Source organism: Folsomia candida, unplaced genomic scaffold, assembly GCF_002217175.1.
Source record: "Folsomia candida strain VU population unplaced genomic scaffold, ASM221717v1 Fcan01_Sc058, whole genome shotgun sequence".
In the NCBI taxonomy this organism is placed as follows: Eukaryota; Metazoa; Arthropoda; class Collembola; order Entomobryomorpha; family Isotomidae; genus Folsomia; species Folsomia candida.
Window position 1 is genome coordinate 387,274 of NW_019091250.1, and position 23,765 is coordinate 411,038.

Consider the following 23,765-nt stretch of genomic DNA (forward strand, 5'->3'; position numbering starts at 1 on the left):
CACAAAACAAAAAAATAATTTATGAAATCTATTTTAATTTGTGTAAATATTATTTATTTATTTGTAATAAATTTCATTTCTTTTTTAAGAAGCATTTTTTTGATTGAGGGATTTTTTAATCGAACATAGAAGTATTTACATTTAGGCGGAAGTGCATCGCATAATGGTGCTCATTATTAACATTACTTTATTTTAGCAGCTAGATAACAGCTCTACCACCAGGGTTTCGTTTTTCCCGTCCAAAACTATTTTTTCCCACGGCAGGTGGGAAAAAGTGGGAAAAACCGGGAAAAATGGTATTTACCGTCCAAACGGGAAAAATAGCGGCCCATGTGTTTAGTAATGGGGAAAGCTAACTTCTTTAATACTCAATATTTTCGGAATTCGACTTCATATTCGTCATCTCCATCAAATTCTGAAAATTTTGGTATATAATACGGCCACTTTTGAACAGTTTTGAACAGTTTTGAACTTTTTCCCCATTTTTCCATATGAATACATGCTAATTTTAAAGATTGCTCGATTTTAACCGTATTACCCACTTATTTTCTTATGGAGAATACGAATATGAACTCAGATTTTGAAAATATTAAGTTTTACAGAAGTTGTTTCGGATCGCCTCAAAGCACAGTATTTCCCATTTCTTCCATTTTTCCCATTTCCCACTTATTTTGGGTGGATGGTAAAAGTGCCTTTTTCCCACTTTTTCCCACTGCCCTGGTCAATTTGGTTTTTACCAATCGAAACCCTGTCTACCACGTAGTATTTTCTATTTTGCAATTTAGGTCATGTTCTCATTTAAAACGTTTAGTTTAATAACAAAGTTACTTCAAACACGTAATCAGTTAAATTTCAGTTTTGACTAAATAATACAACAATAGATGTGCTAAAGTGTGAAATGAGTGCAACATATTTATACAGATATAGAAATATTTAACTATCATAAAATGTACATAAATGATTCAATAACTATTAAATAATTTACTACACAGGTATTTTGTGCTAAGTACCAAATACCACACTCTAAAGAAATTGATATGTGACTTTACCGCCTTGTTAATGATTTACTAATAAATATAAAAACTTAATACCATACGGTACAAAGTTTAATACTAGTGTTTTAAAGACTTTTATAGTCGGCTTTTCCAACATAGTGTACTAATGTATGTGATATGAAATTCAACCACAATATAAATTTCAGTAGGTAAAAATAATACAACTGTTTTTTCGATTTTCGTGTTTGATTGAGACTATTTACTTCTACCAAAATCCGAGCGCATATGTATGTAGGCTGAGAGAGCTCCATGAAAACAAGATTTGCCTAGTTCTTGTATCCGTATATACGTTACCTTCACCTTTACATGAACACCTGTGCAGCCATACCAAGTTCCAACAAAATCTGGGTTATTTATAAGTATAGCTTGCTCGGAGGTTCTATTGTCCTTGTGATTCAACTCGAAATAACAGAACCCTTCATGCATAATGGCCAAGCTGCGTATTTATATTTTGCATATTTTGCAAAGCTAACAAGTACTCATATAAAATTTTAGATAACCTGACATACATATTTTGGTACAAGCTATTTTTCTTACCATTTCCAGTTTAGGCCGGTAATAAGGATATCGGGCGTATTCATCAATAGATGACCGGTTGACCTCGTTAGTCACAAAGGGTGCACTGATAATTTGCCTTCGTTTTTTTAATTTCCGTGGTAGGTCTTGACATGCCTCTGGACCAATTACTTACCCATCCACTCGGAAAGAAAATATTTCCCCCTGAATTTCCCCGTCAGCTTTGCCTTCTTGGAATTTGAAGTCCTAATTTCAAAGAATCACCACGCTGACACACTGATTTGTGTATGACTTTATCAAGTTGTTAGCATAGTTTCCCTGCTGATTAGTTAATTAATACTTTTATTAATTTGAATTTTAAATAAAGGTATGACAATTTTGTTAAAGGTATGTAATTTTGTTGTTATATAAGTAAACAAAAATCTGAGAAGTAAGTTCACATGGCAAAAAACTAAAAATTCATTTATGAAATCTATTTTAAAATAAATCTACTACATCCATGCATACGACATCGTTAGTTTGTTTTACTTGATCGGTAAGTTTGGAAAGAAGTAGATTTCGAGGCGATTCTATTAAATTACTTATGTAAATTGTGCACACTAAGAAATCCGGCAAATTCCGAGAAGTTATGTAAATAAATGTACACTCTGTATTGGTATTGATTTGGTAATAATTTCATCCCCGAGTGGTAGTAGCCTGTTTCTGAGCGGTAAATTTTTAATCACCACACCACATAATACGCGTTATCACCGTGCCAGTAAAGACATGTATGAATCTGCGCTGCGGGCAGTGTCGATTTAACACCAGTTTCCGAATGAGTGTGCTTTTTAAGGTGTTTTAGATAGATTTGATAGTTTGCTTGTTGTCTTTCTACGCAGTTTAAATAACGTTTTTTATAATTTAATGTGGTCCATTGATAATGAACCATTGTTTTAATTTGTCTCTTACATTAATTATTGAACAAAAAATAAATCTTTAAGCAATTTAGTGACATTAGGTTCATATTATTAATTTAGTTGTTTAAAGTGCTTAACAAAACCAATAACAACATCCAAATTCTCTAGGAAACGCTTTTTTCTGGCAGCATTGTCCAAATAATCCCTTGGGTCAGAAACCTTGAGTCTCTCGGCCAACTCCAAAATTGTTAGATCATATCCATTTTTAGAGTCAAATATTTCCCCCAATTTATTTGAAGTTATAAACTCCGATAGTTGGTTAATTTCCGATGGCACCGCATTACTAAACTGCCCCTTCATAAAAGAATGGAAAAATGTGTCACCCTTATTATCAAGACAGTATGGGGAAACCTCATTTTCTATTAGGATTTTAGTACAAGTCTGACTTTGCTGTAATTAACCCGAAAACATAATGCATAATGCCAGGCGCTCAGAACACACGTAATGAATATTGGTAATGACTATTGGCTCCGGCCTCTATCAAAATCTGAATGACTTTCGGTCCTTCCTTCAAATTTCGAATTGCCAGCATCAGTGCAGTATTTCCATACTTATCAGGGCAATCAATTTGCGACTTAATATCGGACATATTCATCAGTAGAAAATTGAGGGCACCATCCCGCCCAAGCTTAGCGGACATTTAAAGGCAATTCTTCATCGTCATTTTTTTCATATATCAATTCCGGACATATTGACATAATTGTATTTGCAATAGCAAGCGCTATTTCCGATTTTCCGTCCCATTCACTACGAACCATAAAATATAAGACAGTGTATCCACGCATCCCTTTGACATGCAAATCCTTATGTGTACTCTTGGCCAATAGATACTCTGGAATGTCCCATTTTTTACAGGTTATCGCTTGCATAAGTAAAGTAGGAAAAATATTATCTTCGTCCAAGGCGAACTCTTTCACCAATTTTGTCACCGTGTGGAGATTCGTGTGTTTTACGCAAAAGCTTAAAGCGATACGTATCCCAGCGTTAAACAGTAGTTCGTCAACGTCACCTAGATTATCTCGAAGTATTCTCATAAAATACCGCCCGAGTCCGTTGAAATCATATTTTATGGCAGATCCCAATCCGTTTCGAGGAACATCGAATCGAAATCCTTGGGTTCGACCTGAAGTATCTTCCTGGCTGATTCTTTTTCTCCGAGTAATTCAACGATTTTTCTAACCTCATTGAAAAATCCGTAATAAATCATGTTCGATAGTGATCCTCTCTCGATGAAATATTTCCTGGTGGGGATTAAAAGAATTATTATTATTTTTATAGTCTGCCGTTGCGACAACGAATAAATGAGATCTACCTAATAAGATCCTCATGGTTTGATGCGTGCGACCAAAGAATGGCGGTTGGGTGAGAAAGAAAATATGTTTCTTTCAATTTGCCACCCTGGTCTAACGATTTAAATTTAGGATAATCTTTGCAGCAGATGAGTTCTTCCAATAGATCTCGTTCTTTGTACTTTTGTATTAATCTCACTGTGGCTTGCACAAGACGATGGATTTCTACCTTTATCCCAAATTCGTATTTTTTATCAGGTGTGGTATTAATCAATGAAAATCTTGAGAGGAGCCGGATGGCATTTGTCAAAACCTCCATTGGTTTAAGTGGGACGAAAACTTCAATTAAAACTTGTTCTATATCCTGTTTGAATGTGGTGACATGATTCAGGAAATAATCAATGGGACACTCGTTATGGAAATAGGCGCATCCTTCAATGAAATGTATGGCCATGGGAGCATACACATCCTTGGATTCTTGCAATTTGTCCAGAGCAATTTTCACACAAGTGTACAAGCTTTTCTTGTATTGCAAGTCTAGATTATGTTTGGGACCACTTGGATATCTGAGTAGTTTTGATTTATCCTTCATTTCTTGTAGTAGCTTAGTTATGCTGTATGTTGAGCCTCCCATGTTAACGCTGACAATAATTCTTGCCATGATACAGAGAGTTACTGGTATTCGTCCAGACTCAGCCACAAGAAGGGAAACTTCAGATTTCGTGCAAACAATTGAACCTACTAAATTAATTAAAAAAACACATGAACTATTAAAACAAATTTACAAAGTAACAATATTTATGTTCATATTGTTACTCTTTAAGAAATTCGGTTACGAAACGTACACAACTGCATCGCCGTGGTTATACAAAAATGGCTTGAATTTAGTAATTTACCGTGACGTGTAAAAATTTATAACCAGTCGTTGATAATTTTACAACCACTGCGATCGACTCATGCACGTTTATTTCTGGGTATGGTCCGATTTCTTACAGTATAGTTATTATTTTGGACGAATTTGTTACCATAATAACAAAATCTGGACGAATTGGTAACACGTTATTACAAACTTTTTAATTACCTTTCAGTATTTTACCAACCAACTCACTCGCTTCATCTTCCCCCAAAATATCCACTTTATAAGTGTCAATTTCCCCCATTCCAATTGCAATTGTAATCTTCTCCACCGAGGTGAGTAGGACCGCTATATTATCCACATTTCTGTTAACTGGTAAATATTTCTCGACTTCTTGAAATCCTTCCACATTGTCAAATATGACTAGAATTTTGTTGGGACTTTTGGAAGCTATTGAATCGTAAAATTTACTGGCAAGTAAGATCCCATCATTTTCTGGCAAGTGCTTAATTCCTTGATTTTTTAATTCTCTAGTGATTTTTTCTATGATTCCAGCTTGTTCTTCGGCATCAATCCAAATCACGCCAGAGAATATATTTATCTTATATATATCTTATATATATCTTATTTTTGGTACAACGCTCTGCGATGCTTTGTGCAGTTTGAGTTTTCCCATGCCCGCCAAGACCATGGAGGTCGACGAGAGGAAAGCCGATCTGATGACTTGGATTTTTACTTAATTGGAGAGCACTGATCACATCGTCCATAAATTTCGTCCTGCCAGTGAAATTTTTATCAGGCTTTGGAAAAGGGAGGAAGGGAATTTGAGGGATCTGAGCGAAGTTCTCAGCCTTGCAGTCAGTTTCTAAATTCAAAATCTCCAGGTTTTATCAAGGTTTTATGGCTCATTATTGGGCAAAGTTTAATTAATTAGTTACACATGTATTCAAAGCAGGTTAACCCATTACCTCTTCTTAAACAAGTTATGGGGTTGGTAAAGTGATCATGTCGAAGTTGGGATCCGGCTGTGGGGATATTAAATTATATTAAAGATTAAAAAGTTGTAAGACTCAATTCGATTAGAAATCCAGTTTAGCATGCAAATTAACAATGAAAGTTTCACTACTTCTCGTGAATCTTTCGTGTCGCGAAATCAGTTACGGAGACTACTATCAGAGATTTCGTATGTAGGTTTCGATAAATTATACTATTAAAAATTCCGTTACTAAACATTCTTAATTCTAAAACGAGCTATATGCGGTCGTTCGTTAATTCTAGAACCAGCAAGTTGCTGTCACTTCTTAGTTCTGAAACCAGCTAAGTGCACCGTTCACACCATTGGTTCTTATGGTGCACTTGGATCTTTTTAGGATTGAGCACTGACCACACATAGCTGGTTTTAGAATTAGCAAACGACTTCACATAGCTCATTTTAGAATTAGTACGATGATACGGTTTATACTAAGCTTGATCCATTCTGGGTGCTTCGTAAACTGTTTTTACGGTGGTACTATGAATGAGAATTGGAACTAGAGTTGGAGTGGCTACTCAAAATTTTAAGTTAAAAGATTCAATGGGGATATTCATTAGGAGTTTGCATGATGGATTATCCATATATTATGTCATCAAAAATTATCGATTTTAGCACCCAACGTAAACATTAAGGGATAAGGAATTTTAACGCCGCAAAATAAGTAGACCAAAACCATTCACTCACTAAAATGACAACGTCATATATGGACATTCCCTGATCGCATTACGATGTGATTTTGAACACAATCTGGTTAACCCAAATAGAAATTGGGAAAATTCACGTAAACTATGTGTGACTTGGCCGCATTTGTCTCATGGAATTCACGTGAATTTCAGGTAAATTTGAAATTTGCATGAATTTCACGTGAAGTTCACACTTATCGTCTATGTCACGTTAATTCCATGTGACAATTGCGGCCAAGTGACAGATATTTCACGTGAATTTTACGTGAATTTTCCCAATTTCTACTTGGGAAACTATTGAAGGTCCGTAAATTCACAAGCCAATTTTCAAACAATTTTTTCTGCTAATGTCGCTAAAGATTCGACCTCGTAATTAATATCCTCAATGTAACTCAATGCGCGGCAAAATTTCCTGCGGGAACTTAGAAATTATAACGTTTAACTGTTTATCAGACAAGATGCTGCTCCTTGTTCATAATTAGAGTCACAATTTACAAATTGATCAATGTCCTGCTCATAAATTATCTAAACATATTTAAACCTCTTTTTGATACCTGCCATGGACTGCTCAAATATTTTAAGAACTTTGCTATTGCTGCTAATGTCGTCACTGAGAGCTTTCATAATCACGGGTATGTCAGAATCGGTTCTTGAATCACGAAGGATTTTAAGCAATGCCTCCGCCTTATTTCCATTTCCGTCAATCTTTCCCTTAAATAGAAAGACTTTAATTAACCAGAAATGTTTACATTGCGATTAGTAAATTTAAGATTGTGAATAATACGTAATAAATTATTACTAATAAATTACCAAAGATGCCACTTTCTCATCCGTGATAATTTTATTCTGTTCGAGACAGCTTAGCAAATTCCCACTCACAGCCAACGCATTTCTGAGCTCGGTGAAGTTTTCCTTAATAGTTTTTTCAAGTATTCCTTCCGACTGTGAAGATGCCATTGTTCACTCGGAATTTTTAAACTGAAATTTTAATTGAAAGACTATTGTAATTTAAAGGTTGATTTAATTTAAATATTGTTAGAATTAAGATGTTATTTTAATTTAAATGTCATTTTAATGTATGTAAACGTTATTTTAATTTAAATGCTACTTTAATTTAATTTTAAAATAATGTTAATATTTTTATTAAATTTGAGTAATTAGGTATCTCTGAGGGGCATAACGAAACAATACTTTTGCCATTTTAACATTTTACAATTATTTTATTTTTTTTAACTTTTTCTGTTTTACACGAATTAAGTAAATTTAGGTTGTTAAGGATCTGCAAATTAAATAAAACTGATCAGATATTTTCATAAAAAAACGTGTACCAAAAAATATTTTGTCTTGTGTTTATCTTGAATTTATGTTTTCTAAATTAAGTAATATGACAGGAATATATAGCTTGCAAACCTTCAGCTCAATATTAAATGATAATAAAAACTTGTGTGACGAGAACTTACGCTGGCTCCGGTAACAAGATTTATAACCGTCTCGAAGTTACGATATGTACACTAAATTCATATAAGAACAGCTCTTGATGAATAAGTTTTAGTCGTCACTGCACCTCTTGTGGAAATGTCGCAAATAAAAATCTACGCAAAAATTAGCGAAAAAAAACGAATGCTACATATTTTAACACTCAACATATTGTAAAGAAGTATTCCACAAAATGGCTACTCAGGATGGAGTTTTTTGTCGACGTGGCAGTTCTTGTCGATAAGCAGGGTTATCTTGCATACTCTCACCACCAAAATTATATTCATCACCACACATACATTCATTGATTTATACATGGGTGTGTCTAAAGATACGGAATCCATTTATGCACGTGTGATCCATTTATGTGATTTGGTATTCTATCCAATCCACATTTTATTTTGTGTACGTATACTTTACCAACAAAAGCCTATCTTCCCATGGATAAAACCTGCATTGTTTTGCAAATCATAATTTTCTCCTCTCATCATTACAAATTTATAGTGCATCCAAGTCGATGCATATTAAATAAATTGCGGCAAAGCACGATACATAAGTAGCGCAATAATGCTGAGAATGCTGAGAATGCTGAGAATTAATTTGCGCTATAAAGCTCAAATTAATTCTCAATTAATTACTTTAATTAATTAATTAATTAACTGATTGACTGATTGATTAATTAATTGATTAATGATTGATTAATTAATTAATTGACCACATGCTCTATACTGTGACATGTCGACAACACAGAAAAACATGTTTTGCCTAAATTTCATGCATATCGACCGCAGAATGCCGAAATTAGGGCATGGCGATAAAATTTGTCGTCGAAACCTTAGTCGCCATATTGCGACATGTCGACAACACTAAAAAACATGTTTTGTCCAAATTTCATGCAAATCGCCCAAAAAATCCAGAAATTAGGCCATGGCGACGTTTTTCGACATGATGTCGACACAGTGGCCACACCCCCTTAATAGGGTGTCACCCCACCCCCGTGATGAACATGTGTTAAAGATTTCAGGTCGCTGCGACAAACCGTTCTCGAGTTTTAGTACTCACGGACAGACAGACAGACAGACAGTAGGACAGACAGACAGACGGACGGACAGACTAACTAACCGATCGCATAAAGTAGCTTGCGCTACTTAATAAATAAAGAGGCACACATGGTACGCAAGTTTATCGTTGGATATGGATTTGGTACACACAAAAATACGCATTGTGATGAAATAATATGATCACGTACATATCTAACAAAACGAATTGAATGATCTATTTATAGGTTGGAGACCAATGTTTCTAACTTAACAAGAACGAGGGAAAAGACGCCATAATTTTGACATGAAATCTTGATAAATTGGAAGTAAAAATTATAGTTATTAGCTCACCCTGCGCAGCAGAGGAGCTATTGAATTCCTCTTGTCCGTCCGTCCGTCCGTCTGTCTGTTAACGACTCTTTTGCATCAATTCATGCTAATTAGAGCCAGTTATTGGCATTCCTGACCGACTTATTAGCACCACTGATATCGAATAATCGGAGACTCAAAATGGTGCGAAACAATTGAGAACATAGATGCTTCTTGTTTATTTTTTTGATTATCTTAAATATTTTGCAGGGAGGGGATTCCATGCCTTATTCTGATGATGAGGAGGATCCAGAGCTTATCCCTGATGTAAAAAACCTGGTTTTACATCCTAACTTCGAAAAATTATTTATTAACTTATCTTCATTATTGTATAGAGTTGTCAAAAAACATGGGAAATTATTTTCCCCAAAATGCATGAGAATTACATGCAATAAGTTTCAATTTTCAGTTAAATAACAAGCTTATGACTAGCTTCGGAAGTAAAATTGTCAATTCTCAAAAATTTAACACTGCAGCAGATTGGGACCTCATATGACAATCAATGCACATAAACTCAAAAGTATTCTCCTGTCTCTGGAACATCAGAGAGTGGTCCAAGACCCCACAGCGTATACATATTATGAATCCCCTCACCGAGACCTTTCGAACGATACCGCATATGTGAGACTTGTCGGCAATTAGCCTTTAATGTGCTACCGCCGCTGGCCTGGCTATCTCTTTTATGTGAGTAGACTGGTCACCCCACATAGGACATATGTGAGACTTTATCTTCTGATTTGTCCCGCTGACCTCTAAAACAAGGTCACTCAGGTCGATTTCGACTTTGGGGTAATTTAACTATGTTCGCCTCCTAAGGGTCAATAACATACCAAAATTTGAAGCAAATAAAACAAGCGGTCATTAGGAAAGTTAGCATTAAGGGCACTTTGTAGCAATTTCGACCGTCGTCGATGTTCCTACAAAGTACCTTTAATACTTGAGCTAGAGGCTTCACTCCAACGGCGTTCAAACCAGAATATAGGGTTTCTGTAGAGATATGCAGCTGGAACAATACCATTTCATAAATTTTGGAAATATTTCTAAAAAACGAAAAACATTGCCAAAAATTTCAGGTAGTTGGCATTATCAATTTCAGCCTAAACGGTCAATTCTCTGGAACGCTCTGACCGACCCTAAATTAGGATTACATGCCATGTGTGGAGAAAATCGGCAGGATAATAGCGTCACAATCAGCGTTCCGTGCGTTTGGGGCAAAACGAAAAATTTGGGGCACTTTGAGAAAAAACGCGCGTACACGTGTAAGAGCGTTTTTGGTTTTGTGACAACACCGTTAGGACCATGTACCTCTTTCTCCGAAGCTAGTCTTATACAATTTTGGAAAAACGTCTTGTTAATGAAAAATTATACATTTTTGCCTCGAACATATTTTTTATGAATTTTTAAGAAAAAAATTAGTTCCCATGTTTTTTGACAATTCCGTATATCCTTGGGTGAGTAATACAGTCAAGTCCAAAACACGTCAAAAAGAAATCAGACCTAGTCCCGTACAAAATAGGTGACTTACTACTGGTAAGTTGCTATTGGCTTGATTTCGGCGTTTTGGACTTGGCTGCATTACTCACTAAGCCGACGATACATATCATCAACACTTTCGATTTTTTGGCTTTTTCACCAGTAATTTACATATCGTCCTACTAATTCTAAAATGATCTATATGCACTGGTTTCTTAATTCTAAAATCAGCTATGTGCAGTCGTTCGTTAATTCTGAAATCAGCTAAGTGTACTGTTCACACCATTGGTTCTTCCCTTGCACTTATGTAGCACCTTTTAGAATTAAGCACTGACTGCACATAGCTGGCTTTAGAATTAAGAAACCCGTGCACATAGATAATTTTAGAATTAGTGCGATTATGATACACTTATATTTTGCTTTGCCAGGTGATTCCACTAGTTTGCAAATTCCTATCAATTCCTGACATCAAAAAGTGTCGTTTCGTGTCCAAATCGTGGCACGTAGGTGCCACACACGCCCTCAAGCTCAGGACGCAGATAGGGATTGAATTCCATCCAGAAAACTCGACCGATCATGACGTTGTCGCAGAAAAACTAAAATTTTGCCCGGTCAACATTGACATAAAATTTTCCTACAAATACAGCCAACGTGAATACGTTGAGCCGTCCTTTGACCCCAAAACGTTTGATCCTGTTCGCAAGATGAAATCAATTTCGATCCAATTCCTCACCCCACATCACGTTCAGTGGCAGAAGGACTCGGTTCTCAGACTCATTCGCATGTCGCCCACGAGTCTGCAAAGGTTACAGTTTAAATGGGAAAATTACCATGTTTTTCCATCCCTTTGCGGGAAGAGCTTCTCGAAATTGAAAAGACTGGAAATCAGTTATCCAGCCCAACTTAGAAATGAATCGCTCGAGAGGATTGGCCACGCAGTGACGGAAGCGTTCACAGCGATAGAACAGATACAAATTGAGACTCGTCACCTACTTGAACTGGGAAAGGCTGGTTTCCTGAAAAACTTTCCGGGGTAAGTGTCAATTTTGGAAGGGAATATTGACAAAAATTCAGGATTGGAGAGGGATTCATTAAACATGCACAATTTTACAAGCTCGTAAATGTCGTTGGGTGTTATATGTATTGGGGGTATTCATTATATGAGTAGCGTATCGCAAAATAATAAATTTCACAACATTTGCAACAAGTTTTCTGTGCGGAAAATTAGTTGCGAACTTTTGGCTCTGCCCACATGCCCACACTGCATGAATACCCTCATCGATGTTTGCCTTGAATTATCTCGTTTTTTTGGTAACTCATAAGAAAAAAGTGGGCTTAATAATGGAATTAACATATCTTTTACTTTTCGTCGATGCCAGACCCAATTGATTTTTTTAAATAGACTTAGAGGAGACTAAATATTTTTTATTAATTTTCAGATCACTGAACACCTTGGAATTGTTTGGAGGCTTAGACAACAACAATATGGAATGCTTACTGGAAATTCCCGGTCCTTTGAAGAAACTTGCGTTTTATGCGATTAAACTCGACCATAATGATGATCTTATTTCCGAAATTCCTACAATTATGTACACCTTGTTAAAAAAACATTCTCTCAGTCTGGAAAACCTTTGTATCGATATATTACCTCACACCCAGTTGGGCTAGATTTTCCCGGCATTTCCTGCTTTGAAAATTTTAAGGATTTGTAACAGTGAATTCTATCGCAGTCTAAAATTTGAGAGTAGTTTCGAGTCAGGAAATTTTGGACGGATTGATTACTCAAATTGTTTCCCGGTCCTGGAAACTTTACATGTTTCTTCGAGATGTAGGGCCGTTCCTTGTTTTCATCTTTTTCTTCCATCCCAACTTACAATTAATCCGGGTCGAGTTGTTGAGTCTGTGAAATGGGTTGGTTTCAAACGTCCAGGAAATTCACGACAGAACGAGGGAAGTCCGTTTTACAATGGATTATTGGATATTTTTCCCAATGCGAGGGATTCAATTCTCGACCACTTTAGGGATCCCGATTTGCCTTAAAGTTTCAAATATTACAAATGTTTACAATTGTTGTTAATATTTGCTAATGAACCGTTGTAACGTTAGAAGTAGGTCACCCTGTAATAATTATTTTTACATAATTTTGCACCCCTTGTACACGGTTAAAATAGACGGTTAAAATAGATACACAATTTTGACATTATTTAGTTTTAATGGCGCAAAATAACCGATTAAAATATTTATATAATTATGATCTAATCTTCATCAATGGTGGAAACTAAATGAGTAAAATGAATCCATATTTTACTTACTATGCATGAAATACATATGTAATATCCATGTTTTACATGAGCATGTGCATATGCATGAAAGTAACTTTGTTCACGCAACAAGAAACACTTTTAATCTGTAAACAGTGCAAACCTTAAGTACTTAAACGAATTTTCAAGACTTTATTTTCAGTGTAGGCTGCATATTTTAATATCGTCATTGCTTCCTGACGAGCAGTTTCACAAGCCAATATCTACGGTAGAACTTGTATCAGTGATCAATTTTGTCTACAAAACTAACGCCCAAATTATTTTCCTTGATGAATTTCTTCATTCGAGTAGCCGCGGGAAGTTTGAACTTTAATAATAAACAAGTAGTAAATACGTTAGATTATAATATCATCAAAACACTTTAATTCCTAAAAATATGAAATTCCATACCTCGTATCCCACAAAGGATAAATTTGGCTGCCAAGTTCGAAACACATTTTCGAACTTGGTGCGTTGTGAGTCATATTGGTAATTGTGAGTTTGGGGGGCTCCATTAATGATGCTGACACTTGAGATCTAAATACAAATAAGGAAACACAATGAAATTCAGAATAAGTACTAAATAAACCGTTGCAAACGAAATGTAGCAGGGGAGTGAAAACACACGGTCATACATACACACGCTGCGTTCGGAAAATTTCTTTCCGTCACTCTCCCTTCGGTAACAATTCGGCTAAAACTTTTGCACCTGTTATATTTTTGAACTATTTTTTTTTGTCAAAATGAAGTCAAATGTCAAGCCTTCTCGTGAACGAAAAAGAACCCGAATGCAACAGTTATCCAGTGAAAGATATGTATGCTGTAATAGAAATCTGCGTCAAAATGATGCCAATTTTTGAAATCCCCGCCCAAAACTACGTCTAAAACTGTCAAAATAAAAAATTTCGACATCTTCGAACATTGGAGTCATCACCATGGCGCCGTGACCTTATGACCTACAAAGCCCATCTTTGAACTCATCCGTACATCAAAAATTCGAAACACATTAGCGAAAACCGCATCGGTTCTAAAGTTATCCTGGACACGGACAGACAAGACATTCCCATAAAGGGATTTCGCCTCGTTTCACCCTTTAGTAAAGGAAAGGGTTATTCATAAAATAAGTAGCACTAATTTTAATTTTTGAAACCTGCACCTTCACAATTTGTTTATGAGATAAGGATTTTAACATGGTGGATAAAAATACAAAATTTAAAAGTTCCACCATTCTTACCCTCCACTGGATTTAGGTCATCCATAACATCCATCGCCCCCATTAAATTAGAAAATGATGACCAGATTCCCATATAAATTGTCAATCGCGATATGTTTATCGGGGATTGGTACAAATTTCTGAAAAATCCTTTCCAGCCATCAAGATCTGTGGATTCATCCAATACTCCAGAAACTTGAATGGTCAAGTGTTTCAAGGCAAATTTGGAAAAACCGATCTTGCGAGATATCCGACGAGTTGTCCGATCTCTAAATCTTCTATTACCATAGTCCTTGACGGCATAACCATAAAGAGATAGTTTGGGAGGGATCTCTCTACAAATGGGGTACGAATGGTGGTGGTCAGTTTGACACGTTTTAAATTGGGTAGTTCTTCCGAGGTCAGGTTTGCGAAATCCAGGTCAAGAACATTAACAGCTGGCAAGGATAAGGCTTCCAGTTTTTTAAGAGTTGGTATGGTGTGAGGATCAATCTGTAAAAAGAGATGTATAATTAAGCTAGATTTAAGTTTCCTAAAGAAATGACCAAATAATAGGAACAAGCTGGTTATCGATTGCTTTACCTACTACTGAAAAGCTTTATTTTTTTATAAAAAATAAGTACTTTTCTGCATTGAATTGTTTTTTTTCGCCCATTTTTCTAAAAAGGTGGGTATGTATGTACAACGAAAAAACAGGTCCAATAGTGAATTTTTAGGAAATATTAGCCTCTAACGATCAAACCACCCCATGCACTTTGAAGAATCGAGAGAGAGAGAGATATGCAATCATAAGGATTATGCCTTGTACACTACACTCTAAACAAAAATTCAATGAATCATTACTGCGCGGGGTGCATATATGACTCTACCGCGATAGTAATGCTTTGGTATTAAAACAATACTATATGGTAAAAAAAATAACACAAATTAGTGTCAAAATTATTACCAAAAAGTGTTATTTTATTACTAAATCTATACCAACCTGGTGTAAATTTTTAATTCCGTCGCGGTAGAGTCATATATCTACTCCGCTTGTTTTTATTTATTAACATTGGTAATTTACCAAGTTGCTAAGAGTGTACATATCGTCGGCTTAGTGAGTAATACTGCTAACAATTAGGTATCCGGTCAGTTTGGCGAAAAACATTTTGGCGAAAAAAATGACACGATTTGGACTTGGCTGAATTACTCACTAAGCCAGCGATATTCTACTTTACTCGAACAATAAATTTATGCAACATTTCAGAAAAGTCGGTGCAAAATTATAAAACGACTAACCACCACACTCTAAACAAAATTGAGTAAAAAAGAGGATGACACAACAGTCGAGGTAAAATTTGTCCAAAATTGAGTAAAATTTGCCCAACGTTGTGCGAACAAGGTGCATCATCATCATAATTTTACTCAATGTTGGACAAATTTTACCTCGACTGTTGTGTCATCCTCTTTTTTACTCAAGGTTGGGCAAATTTAGTACAACTTTTTTTTAGAGTGCACTCTTGGCAGGGGAGTCGAATAGTACGAATCTCTCAAACCGAAGGTTAAACGTTCCAAAGTGTTTGAAATCATGGCCAGCATGCCGACAAATTTTGTTATATCAAACTCTCTGCAAAGGATCCTGAAAATTAAGTAAATATTTAAAATACACGCCATTAGTTAATTGGAATTTACGCTTTTGAAAGTTCGACATTTTAAATAAAACTGTGAAAAATCAATCCGCCTTTGCTCAAATGAAATAACTTGTATCATTTATTCAACTTACATTTCAGAAAGATACGAGTCCGTCCATTTGTACGGGTTGCACAGCCACTCCAAATATTTCAATTTCTTACAGTTCGACAAATCTGGGCAGAAATTATCCAAAATTATTAATCGTTCCAAGTTGCGCGCCATTTTCAACATTAGTGTCGTCATTTCTCGATAAAATGGTCCAATCCCGTCCTGTCCTTTAATACGGTAACTAACAATCTTGAATTCCTTCAGATTAGGCAAGTCATGGGAAATTTGGACTGGGCTAAGTTCACACGTGTCATAATCATATCCCAAATCGTGAACTTCAACTTGAAATTTGACAAGATTTGTGAAACTTCCCATCCCCTGTAATCCTTCCATCACAGGCTGAAACTTGCACTCTAAAAAAAAGTTGTACTAAATTTGCCCAACCTTGAGTAAAAAAGAGGATGACACAACAGTCGAGGTAAAATTTGTCCAACATTGAGTAAAATTATGATGATGATGCACCTTGTTCGCACAACGTTGGGCAAATTTTACTCAATTTTGGACAAATTTTACCTCGACTGTTGTGTCATCCTCTTTTTTACTCAATTTTGTTTAGAGTGTGTGATTGATGTGTAAAGTTAACTCTTCAATGTAAATTTTATATTTTGCCAAAAAATCGGAGAAATGTAGCGGATTTGTTATCCCCAGAATATCATTGGCACGTTGAGCCAGAGTAAGGCTGACATAGTTGAAATAAATGCGTCGTAAAAGCTGAACTTTTACGGAAGGATTTGAGTCCCTCGGGCCATACTGGTTGATAAATGAGAAGACCGTCCGTCTCCCTAGAATCGGATTGGCGACCGATTCCCACAGGGAAGACACCTTTCTCACCTCCTTCACCCCACTGGTTGCGAGGATGGTGATAATTTTTCCAAGTATCTGGAAATGATTAAAGAACATGTATGGCGGAATATTCAAATTGTTGCTAAATAAGGTTAACGAACCAATGTATTTTGTAAAGCTTTTGAGGTAGAGGTTGTTCTCGTTTCTGACATGGTCCAACTTTTAACTTTAATTTCCAATCTTTACGAGAAATTTTGAAAAATGGAAAATTCTTCAGCCTTTTTATTATCCAAATGAGTTGAGGGGTGTATTTATAATCTTGACCAGCTAAGTAACCCTGCCAACAAACTGACTGCTGTCAAGTATAAATAACCAAGTTGCCTCAGGCATGCTTTCCACATGGGTATCTATTATCCGTTAAACTGAAGTAAATGCAAAGCAGAGATGGGTCGGATCAGCATTTTCAGAAATCCGATCCGTTCCGATATTGGATTTTTTTAAATATTCGATCCGTTTTTCGGATTGAAAAAATATCCGATCCGTTCCTATACGTTTTTTTTTTATTTTCGTAAATATTCGATCCGTTTTTTTGGATTGAAAAAACATTCGATCCGTTCCGATTCTTTTTTTTTGGATTTTCAAAAATATTCCATCCCTTCTACTGATTGACAAAATATCCGATCTGATCCGTTTCTTGGATGAAAAAATACTTATTATCCAAACAATGTCAGACCAGACCAAATATTCTAATTTCGAGTATTTGGTTTCACAACCAGCGACAAACCTTAGTCGGATCAAGGTTTTCAGAAATCTGATCCGTTTTTTTTATCTATAAAAATATCCTATCCGATCGATCCGTTCTCGGGCGAAAAACATATCCGATCCTATCCAAACGGATCGGGGCTCGGATTACCAAAAAAACCGACTTAACTCTGCAGTGAAGTACCATCATCCAAAATATATTCATCTATGTACTCTCTTAGCAAAGCGGTGTTAAAATCAGCAAAAAAAACATAACCGGCCTTCGGTGATAACGAGCATAACGGACACGGATATAATATTGTCTCCAAAATTATATCCGCGCACATAAATTATTAACACCGCAGATATTAATACGGAACCTCACCGATACGGAATAGAATTGTAACTTTAATGTGTTGAAATTAACACCAACTTAAAATGAGAGCGGAGTTGATTCTTCTCCTTCAATAGAGACAAAATCCCCTTCGTCTCAACCCGGGAAGCTCAATTGATTAGTTTGACTTTTCAGTCACAAGCAGCGACATGGAGAAGAAATTAGTCCGTGTGTCTAATGACATTAGAGGCAAAAAATTAATTGTCTCCCGAATCAATTATCAAGATTTCGTAGAAACATGTAAGTTTCCTAATGATAAACGTTAATTAGCAAATGCTTTTTATTGTTATTTTTATTTTTTTATTGTTAATTTATTGTTAATTACTTTTTGTTGTTATTTTTAGTAAAATCCAAATTTGGAATAAAGTTGGAAGATGAGATCGTGCTGAAGGACGGTCACGGAGCCGAAATTGATGACGAAGTCCTCCCCATTTTTTGGAGCAGCATACAATCCCTGACGTCAATTTCCTGGTCAAAGGCGAAATATTTGAGGAGGTCACGCTGGACTCTTCATTTTGCTCTACTTCTTCAGTTGGCTACGGTTAGTTATTTAAATCTTTTATCATTTTGTTTTTGCAGCCATCATTTTTTTGTTTCAGGCCCACTCAACTCGCCGCCAGTTGCAGTAGTACAGGAACCCATCGGTCAGATTTTCGAGCACTTGACAGATTATTATCAGCAGGTAGCAATACTCATTTAATTATGTATGAATAAATTATTTATATTTAGAAATTCATTTTATTCCTCGAAAATACTAGACGAACTTATGCAAACGTCGCCCAGATTATCAGAAACAGTGACAGATTGCAATGAGAAAGACTGCGTTGACACTGCCTCCGGAACCATATTAATTAAGGAATTCGTGACAAAACTTTGCGACTTGAAAGGGTACACAAAATATTTATTTACTTTTGTCTACCATAAATTTTGTCTACGAAAAATCCCCTTTTTAACATTGGCCGATATGGGGAAAATTCAAAAGTTTGTGAAGAAAAATATCGAAAAAAATCCACTTTTTCCCATCGAGTTTTCCACAAATTACCGAAGAAATAATCTGAGAAATTTTGATGTCAGGGTAATTTATGCAGTACACACATTTGTGTATTTCGCCGTGAAAGGAAATAAAATACTACACAAATCTGTGTACTTTGTGGTTAGGAGGTTGACCAGATTTTGTTCGCTTGCAGCACAAACTCGGGAGAAACACCCTGTATTCTAGGATTCGAGAGATTTTTTTCATAATCAAAATTTTTTTACCTGATGCAATTTGAGGCGGGAAAGGCGGATAAAGGTCTTCCCACATGTCTCACACTTGTAGCTCTTTTCTTTCGTATGGGTAGCAATGTGGTTCTCGAGGTGATTTTTATTCTTAAATTGGACGCCACAAAGGGTGCACCTCCATCGGACCGGATTCTCGTCGTGTTCCGCTCTAAAGTGAATTCGGACGGTTTTCTTGTTCAGAAAGGATTTCCCACAAGCCAAAAACGGGCAAGGGTGTCTTGGCCGGATCGTCTGGATGTGAACATTTTTGAAATGCTTGACAGCTTCACGCCGTAAAGTGAAGGATTTGAGACATCCTGGAAATGTGCACGGGTGTCGGGAGCCTTCCCTCGCGGTGTGAATTTTATGTGTGGTTTTGTAAATATTTTGCATTGACAAATTGTCCCTGAGATATTTTACATGTTTCACCTCCTTCGCCCGTCGTTCCATGAATTCTACTCGTGTGGTCCCGTAAAGATGTTCCAGTGAAGAATTGTTGCGAGCAAATTGAACAGACTGGTTTTGCTTTATTGCTGTGCATGGTTCGCATATGACGGCTGAGTACGTGAGGATTTTTTAGTGTTTTTGTGCAAATCTGTGGTAAAAAAAAGTATGTAACTAAATAGATTTATCCTGTTTAATAATAAGCCTATTTATTTATGACAGGGCTTTCTAATTAATTAAACAATGGAATTAATTAAAGGTTTAAATACATGAGTAAGCTTATTTTAATAAATTGTTAAGCTTAGTACACAGCTCGTTTTCTACACGTGAAAAAGTTAACCCACTGTTGTGGAGATAATGTAATTTAAGCGATATTTTACTTATAACTGAGAATATGCGTCAATTCATGACAAACCGATGCGAATTGAAGTATTTTAAGTTAAGGGGTAATTTAATAAATATGTGGAGAAGTTGAGTCTAATTGTGAAAAGCTGAGTACTAGGCTTTAATCAGAAATTCAATAAAAACCAACAATCAATTTTTGAGGTTTGGTGGGCTAGGTAGAGATTTTAGTAAAGGTTCAATTACTTATCTCGATTTAATATCATAAAATGTTTTTTTAATTATGAAGTCCTGATTAATTACAAATTCGGCTTAGTAATTAGAGAGACTTGTAATTAGACAGCATAATTCACTTACGTCGCAATTAACTTGAGCGTTTTCGTCATGCGTGAAGAGGTGGGTTCTAAGATCCCGTCTGGTTTTAAAGGCTTTTGAGCAGTGAGGACACTGCATATTTGTACCTTGATTGAGATCCATTGATGATTCTAAACTCTTTGAAAATGACAATTAAGTATTTATTAGTATCTGAGGAGAATTGTATCCAAAGCGAAATTTGAATATTTTATGTATTTCTTACCTATATTGGTTGCTAACAGGTTTGTTTCGAAATAATTTTGCCACACAAACTTATCAAAACTATGGGATATTTTAAATGCTAGATTTCCGATTTAATTAAATAGGTCACGTAATTATATGTGTATTATATGTCTATATAAATATACAAAAATGATGTCGATGATAGAGTCGCCTATCTAAGATTGAGAATAAAACTGATTTAGTGAATAATATGCATACCAACTAAGGTAACATGTTCTAAAAAAACCAACAGAAGAACATTCCATACTCAAAACTTTGGTATGCTTGGATAAGTTTGAATTGAAGTATGTAAGGGGGCATCAACAGGTGGATTCATTATTATGAATACGGCTTTGAGATATTAAGCAAGAGAAATGCTGAAAGGCAAGGGTACGAAGAGATTAATAAGGTAGAAACTCTAGTAATCCCCAACACATACTCAAGGGTTCCTAGAAAAGGCTAATTTTATGAAAAGTTATAAATACATACTTAGAATTTAAACCAAAGCCATGGCTATGGTTGTACAATTCCCGTTCCCTCCGAATGAGTTGCCGTATGTTCCCTCCATCCCAATCTTCCTAATAAATCCCCTCATCGCTCCCTATCTTCAGTTATAGTTATTCCTACCATGATCATGGTGGTGAAAAAACAATGGAAAATTAGTGAAAATTCTAATGGCAAAAAGGATGAAAAACCAAGCTATCTTCTACCCGAAGTATAGTGTCTTACTAGATATTTAATTGTGCCTTGCTCGGGGTTTTAAAGAAAGCTGACGGAGTGAATAGTGCAGTAAACGTTTAGTAATTTCCTTAAACTGGATTTTATTCCAAACGGCAAATTACTAATAAATCAACAATTGTCAACCTAATTCAGAGCTCTGCTAACAACACGAGTTGATTGGTGACTAACTATACTGACAAATTAATCGTGGGCAACAATTAAAAAGAACTACAATTCTTACTCTTGTCCGCCCTACCACGATGACTTAAACTCAAGTGTGGACGACTTTCCACCTACTTACTTACTACGACTTTAGAACAAAGACTGACGCGTACCCACTTTTCCCCCTGTGACGTCACCATGGCAACCACCACCACGTCATGGGGCAATTGTACACATGCACACAAAACATTTTCATACATTCATCATTTTACATTTAACAATTATAGTGACCAATATACATCAATGTAATATGCTACCCTCACACGCGATATTGAAATATGTATGTAAACTTTTGCAGTACTTGCCCGAAGATTTTCTTTATTCTGGGTAATTTGATTGTACTAGGACTAACAATGGAGGTCTCCCAACGTATGCTCGCAGATTTCGACGAAACTGGTGTCAGTTGATCACAAATTAAATTAGTATGAAATTTGCAAATGCAACTATCTGCAAATGCGCAGGTTTGGCGGAGATATTTGCATAAAAAAGACGAAAACGCGCCCAAAATTCCATCAATATTACACTTTTCGAATTTTGCCTTACAAATTTGCGAGTTTTCACTTCTACCCTATACGTTGGGTGGGTGGGTACTAAAATCCAGAATTTTTGATGACGTAATATATGGACGATCCCCGTGTGGCAAGTGCCAAATTTCTAATTACATACTGTTCACGGAAGAATTTCGCATTTCTGTAGAAACCACTGTGTTTTATTAGTAGCTCTAAAATTCCTCCCTCAACCGAGTTATCTCAATAGGGGTACGCATCTGAACTTAAACAACGTAAAATAATACGATTAACTTGGAACTCAATCCGGCCGTGGCCACGAAAATAAACTAGAAATAAATTTTTAATGCCACAAAATCCTTAATTTATAAATTTCTAGTTTATCTCGTAATTTTACGTACTTTGAGTTGAGATGAGTAACCCTAGGGATAACCTGGTTGGGGAGGAATTTAAGAGCTCCTAATAAAACACCGTGGTAGAACACAGTTTGAGCATGTTGCCTTAACCATTTGATTTTGAATTAATCGCTTTTTGTTTCAAAGACATTAACTGTTTGCCCCCTTTTTGAATTGCGCTGTTATTTTGCAGCATCGAGTTTTAGCATTTTATCCAGGACCAAAAAGTATGCTATGGTCGAGGAATTAAAATTAAACCTACCCATTTTTACATGCGCTTCTTCTGTAAAACTGGCTCTGATTATAATGCCTAGACCATGAGTAATGCGATCATTTAAAAAGAATGTTTTCGCAGCATTCCCTTCGAAAAAACATCGTCTAGGAATGTGTTTGTCCCGATGTGGGGGTCGAGGCAAATACAGGCTGTCCCATTTATTCGTGGAAAGGTTTGAGACACCCGCGCTTAAAGGCGGTCCAATAGAATTCAAATTTGTTTTCAAAATCGGGTAGAGCAACTAAAAAATTGGTCGTGTGGTTTTTTTGCAAACTTGATTTAAAAAATGTCCCCAAAATGCTCTAAAAGTTGAAGTAGAGGTACACATGAAGCACCTTTCCAGTCGAGGTTACACCGGAAGCGTCATAAAAATGACCTTAAATTATGAGGTCATGAATTAAATTGGGAATTTATTTATAAAATAATGAATGGTAGAGTTGTTAAAAGTCAAATCCCACAAATTTACCTTGAAGTATGAAAAACTGCATCAATGATTTGATTCAAATCTCAGAAAGAAAATTGAGTTGGTTGTTAAATACATAGTGAATGAATTCCCTTGGTGTACATAGCATGCCCAAGGTAGCTGTAAGTAGCTTTTATCTCCAAAACCGCAAGAGATAATTAAAATCTGATAAGTGCATTGGCTTCCTCGTTCGATTTTGCATAAATACCATAAATCGGTTTTTAATTGCTTGCAAAGCAGGTCAGCATGGAAAATCAAGAAAGGACGCGGGCGGCGATTATTGTTCACCAAAAAATGGGGAGAGAAATTGCGAATTTGGAAAGTAATAAAGCAGTCGAAGGTGAACTTAATTTTAGTCCAGCGGACTATGAAAACGTTGATGGACATTGGGTCGATTAAAAACAGTCGAAGAAAATTTTATTAGGTCCACCAGGACCCCACCCATACTGAATGCGCAGAAGGCTAGAATCCGAAGAAATTCCCGAATTTGCAACGAAAACTAGCCTCACATGGGACAGTGTCGAAAAGATTATCCTATAAGTGCTCAAATTGAACCTGGGGATTAATGCTTCGAGATGTGGTACTTACCACATGCTGACCGTCCCCC

General features: G+C 36.0%; 2 protein-coding genes and 2 long non-coding RNA genes across 6 annotated transcripts; 1 reads left to right on the forward strand and 3 right to left on the reverse strand.

Annotated features, from left to right (window-relative positions):
- Positions 1 to 2,554: 2,554 nt before the first annotated feature.
- On the reverse strand, positions 2,555 to 8,076 carry LOC118433568. 3 transcript variants are annotated; one of them, XM_035845572.1, is made up of 7 exons: positions 7,849 to 8,076; positions 7,199 to 7,366; positions 6,943 to 7,099; positions 5,641 to 5,697; positions 4,898 to 5,537; positions 3,840 to 4,557; positions 2,555 to 3,768 (listed from the first exon to the last, which is right to left on the reverse strand). In XM_035845572.1, the coding sequence occupies exons 5-7, from the start codon at positions 4,974 to 4,976 to the stop codon at positions 3,594 to 3,596; spliced, it is 972 nt and encodes a 323-aa protein (XP_035701465.1). In that variant the 5' UTR covers positions 4,977 to 5,537; positions 5,641 to 5,697; positions 6,943 to 7,099; positions 7,199 to 7,366; positions 7,849 to 8,076; the 3' UTR covers positions 2,555 to 3,593. The 3 variants fall into 3 exon arrangements, with proteins under 3 accessions (XP_035701465.1, XP_035701466.1, XP_035701467.1); XM_035845573.1 differs by having other exon boundaries at positions 7,199 to 7,667; XM_035845574.1 differs by lacking the exon at positions 7,849 to 8,076 and adding an exon at positions 7,717 to 7,830.
- A 982-nt stretch (positions 8,077 to 9,058) lies between these two features.
- LOC118433558 lies at positions 9,059 to 12,414 on the forward strand. Its single transcript, XM_035845558.1, has 4 exons — positions 9,059 to 9,067; positions 9,484 to 9,540; positions 11,175 to 11,779; positions 12,186 to 12,414. Exons 1-4 carry the CDS (start codon positions 9,059 to 9,061, stop codon positions 12,412 to 12,414), a joined length of 900 nt encoding a protein of 299 aa, XP_035701451.1.
- An 806-nt stretch (positions 12,415 to 13,220) lies between these two features.
- LOC118433565 lies at positions 13,221 to 16,385 on the reverse strand. Its single transcript, XR_004833440.1, has 4 exons — positions 16,022 to 16,385; positions 14,281 to 14,751; positions 13,458 to 13,583; positions 13,221 to 13,374 (listed from the first exon to the last, which is right to left on the reverse strand). It is a non-coding gene; the product is annotated as an uncharacterized LOC118433565 (long non-coding RNA).
- A 2,857-nt stretch (positions 16,386 to 19,242) lies between these two features.
- On the reverse strand, positions 19,243 to 20,878 carry LOC118433569. The gene is made up of 3 exons (XR_004833441.1): positions 20,580 to 20,878; positions 20,360 to 20,494; positions 19,243 to 19,811 (listed from the first exon to the last, which is right to left on the reverse strand). It is a non-coding gene; the product is annotated as an uncharacterized LOC118433569 (long non-coding RNA).
- Positions 20,879 to 23,765: the final 2,887 nt, after the last annotated feature.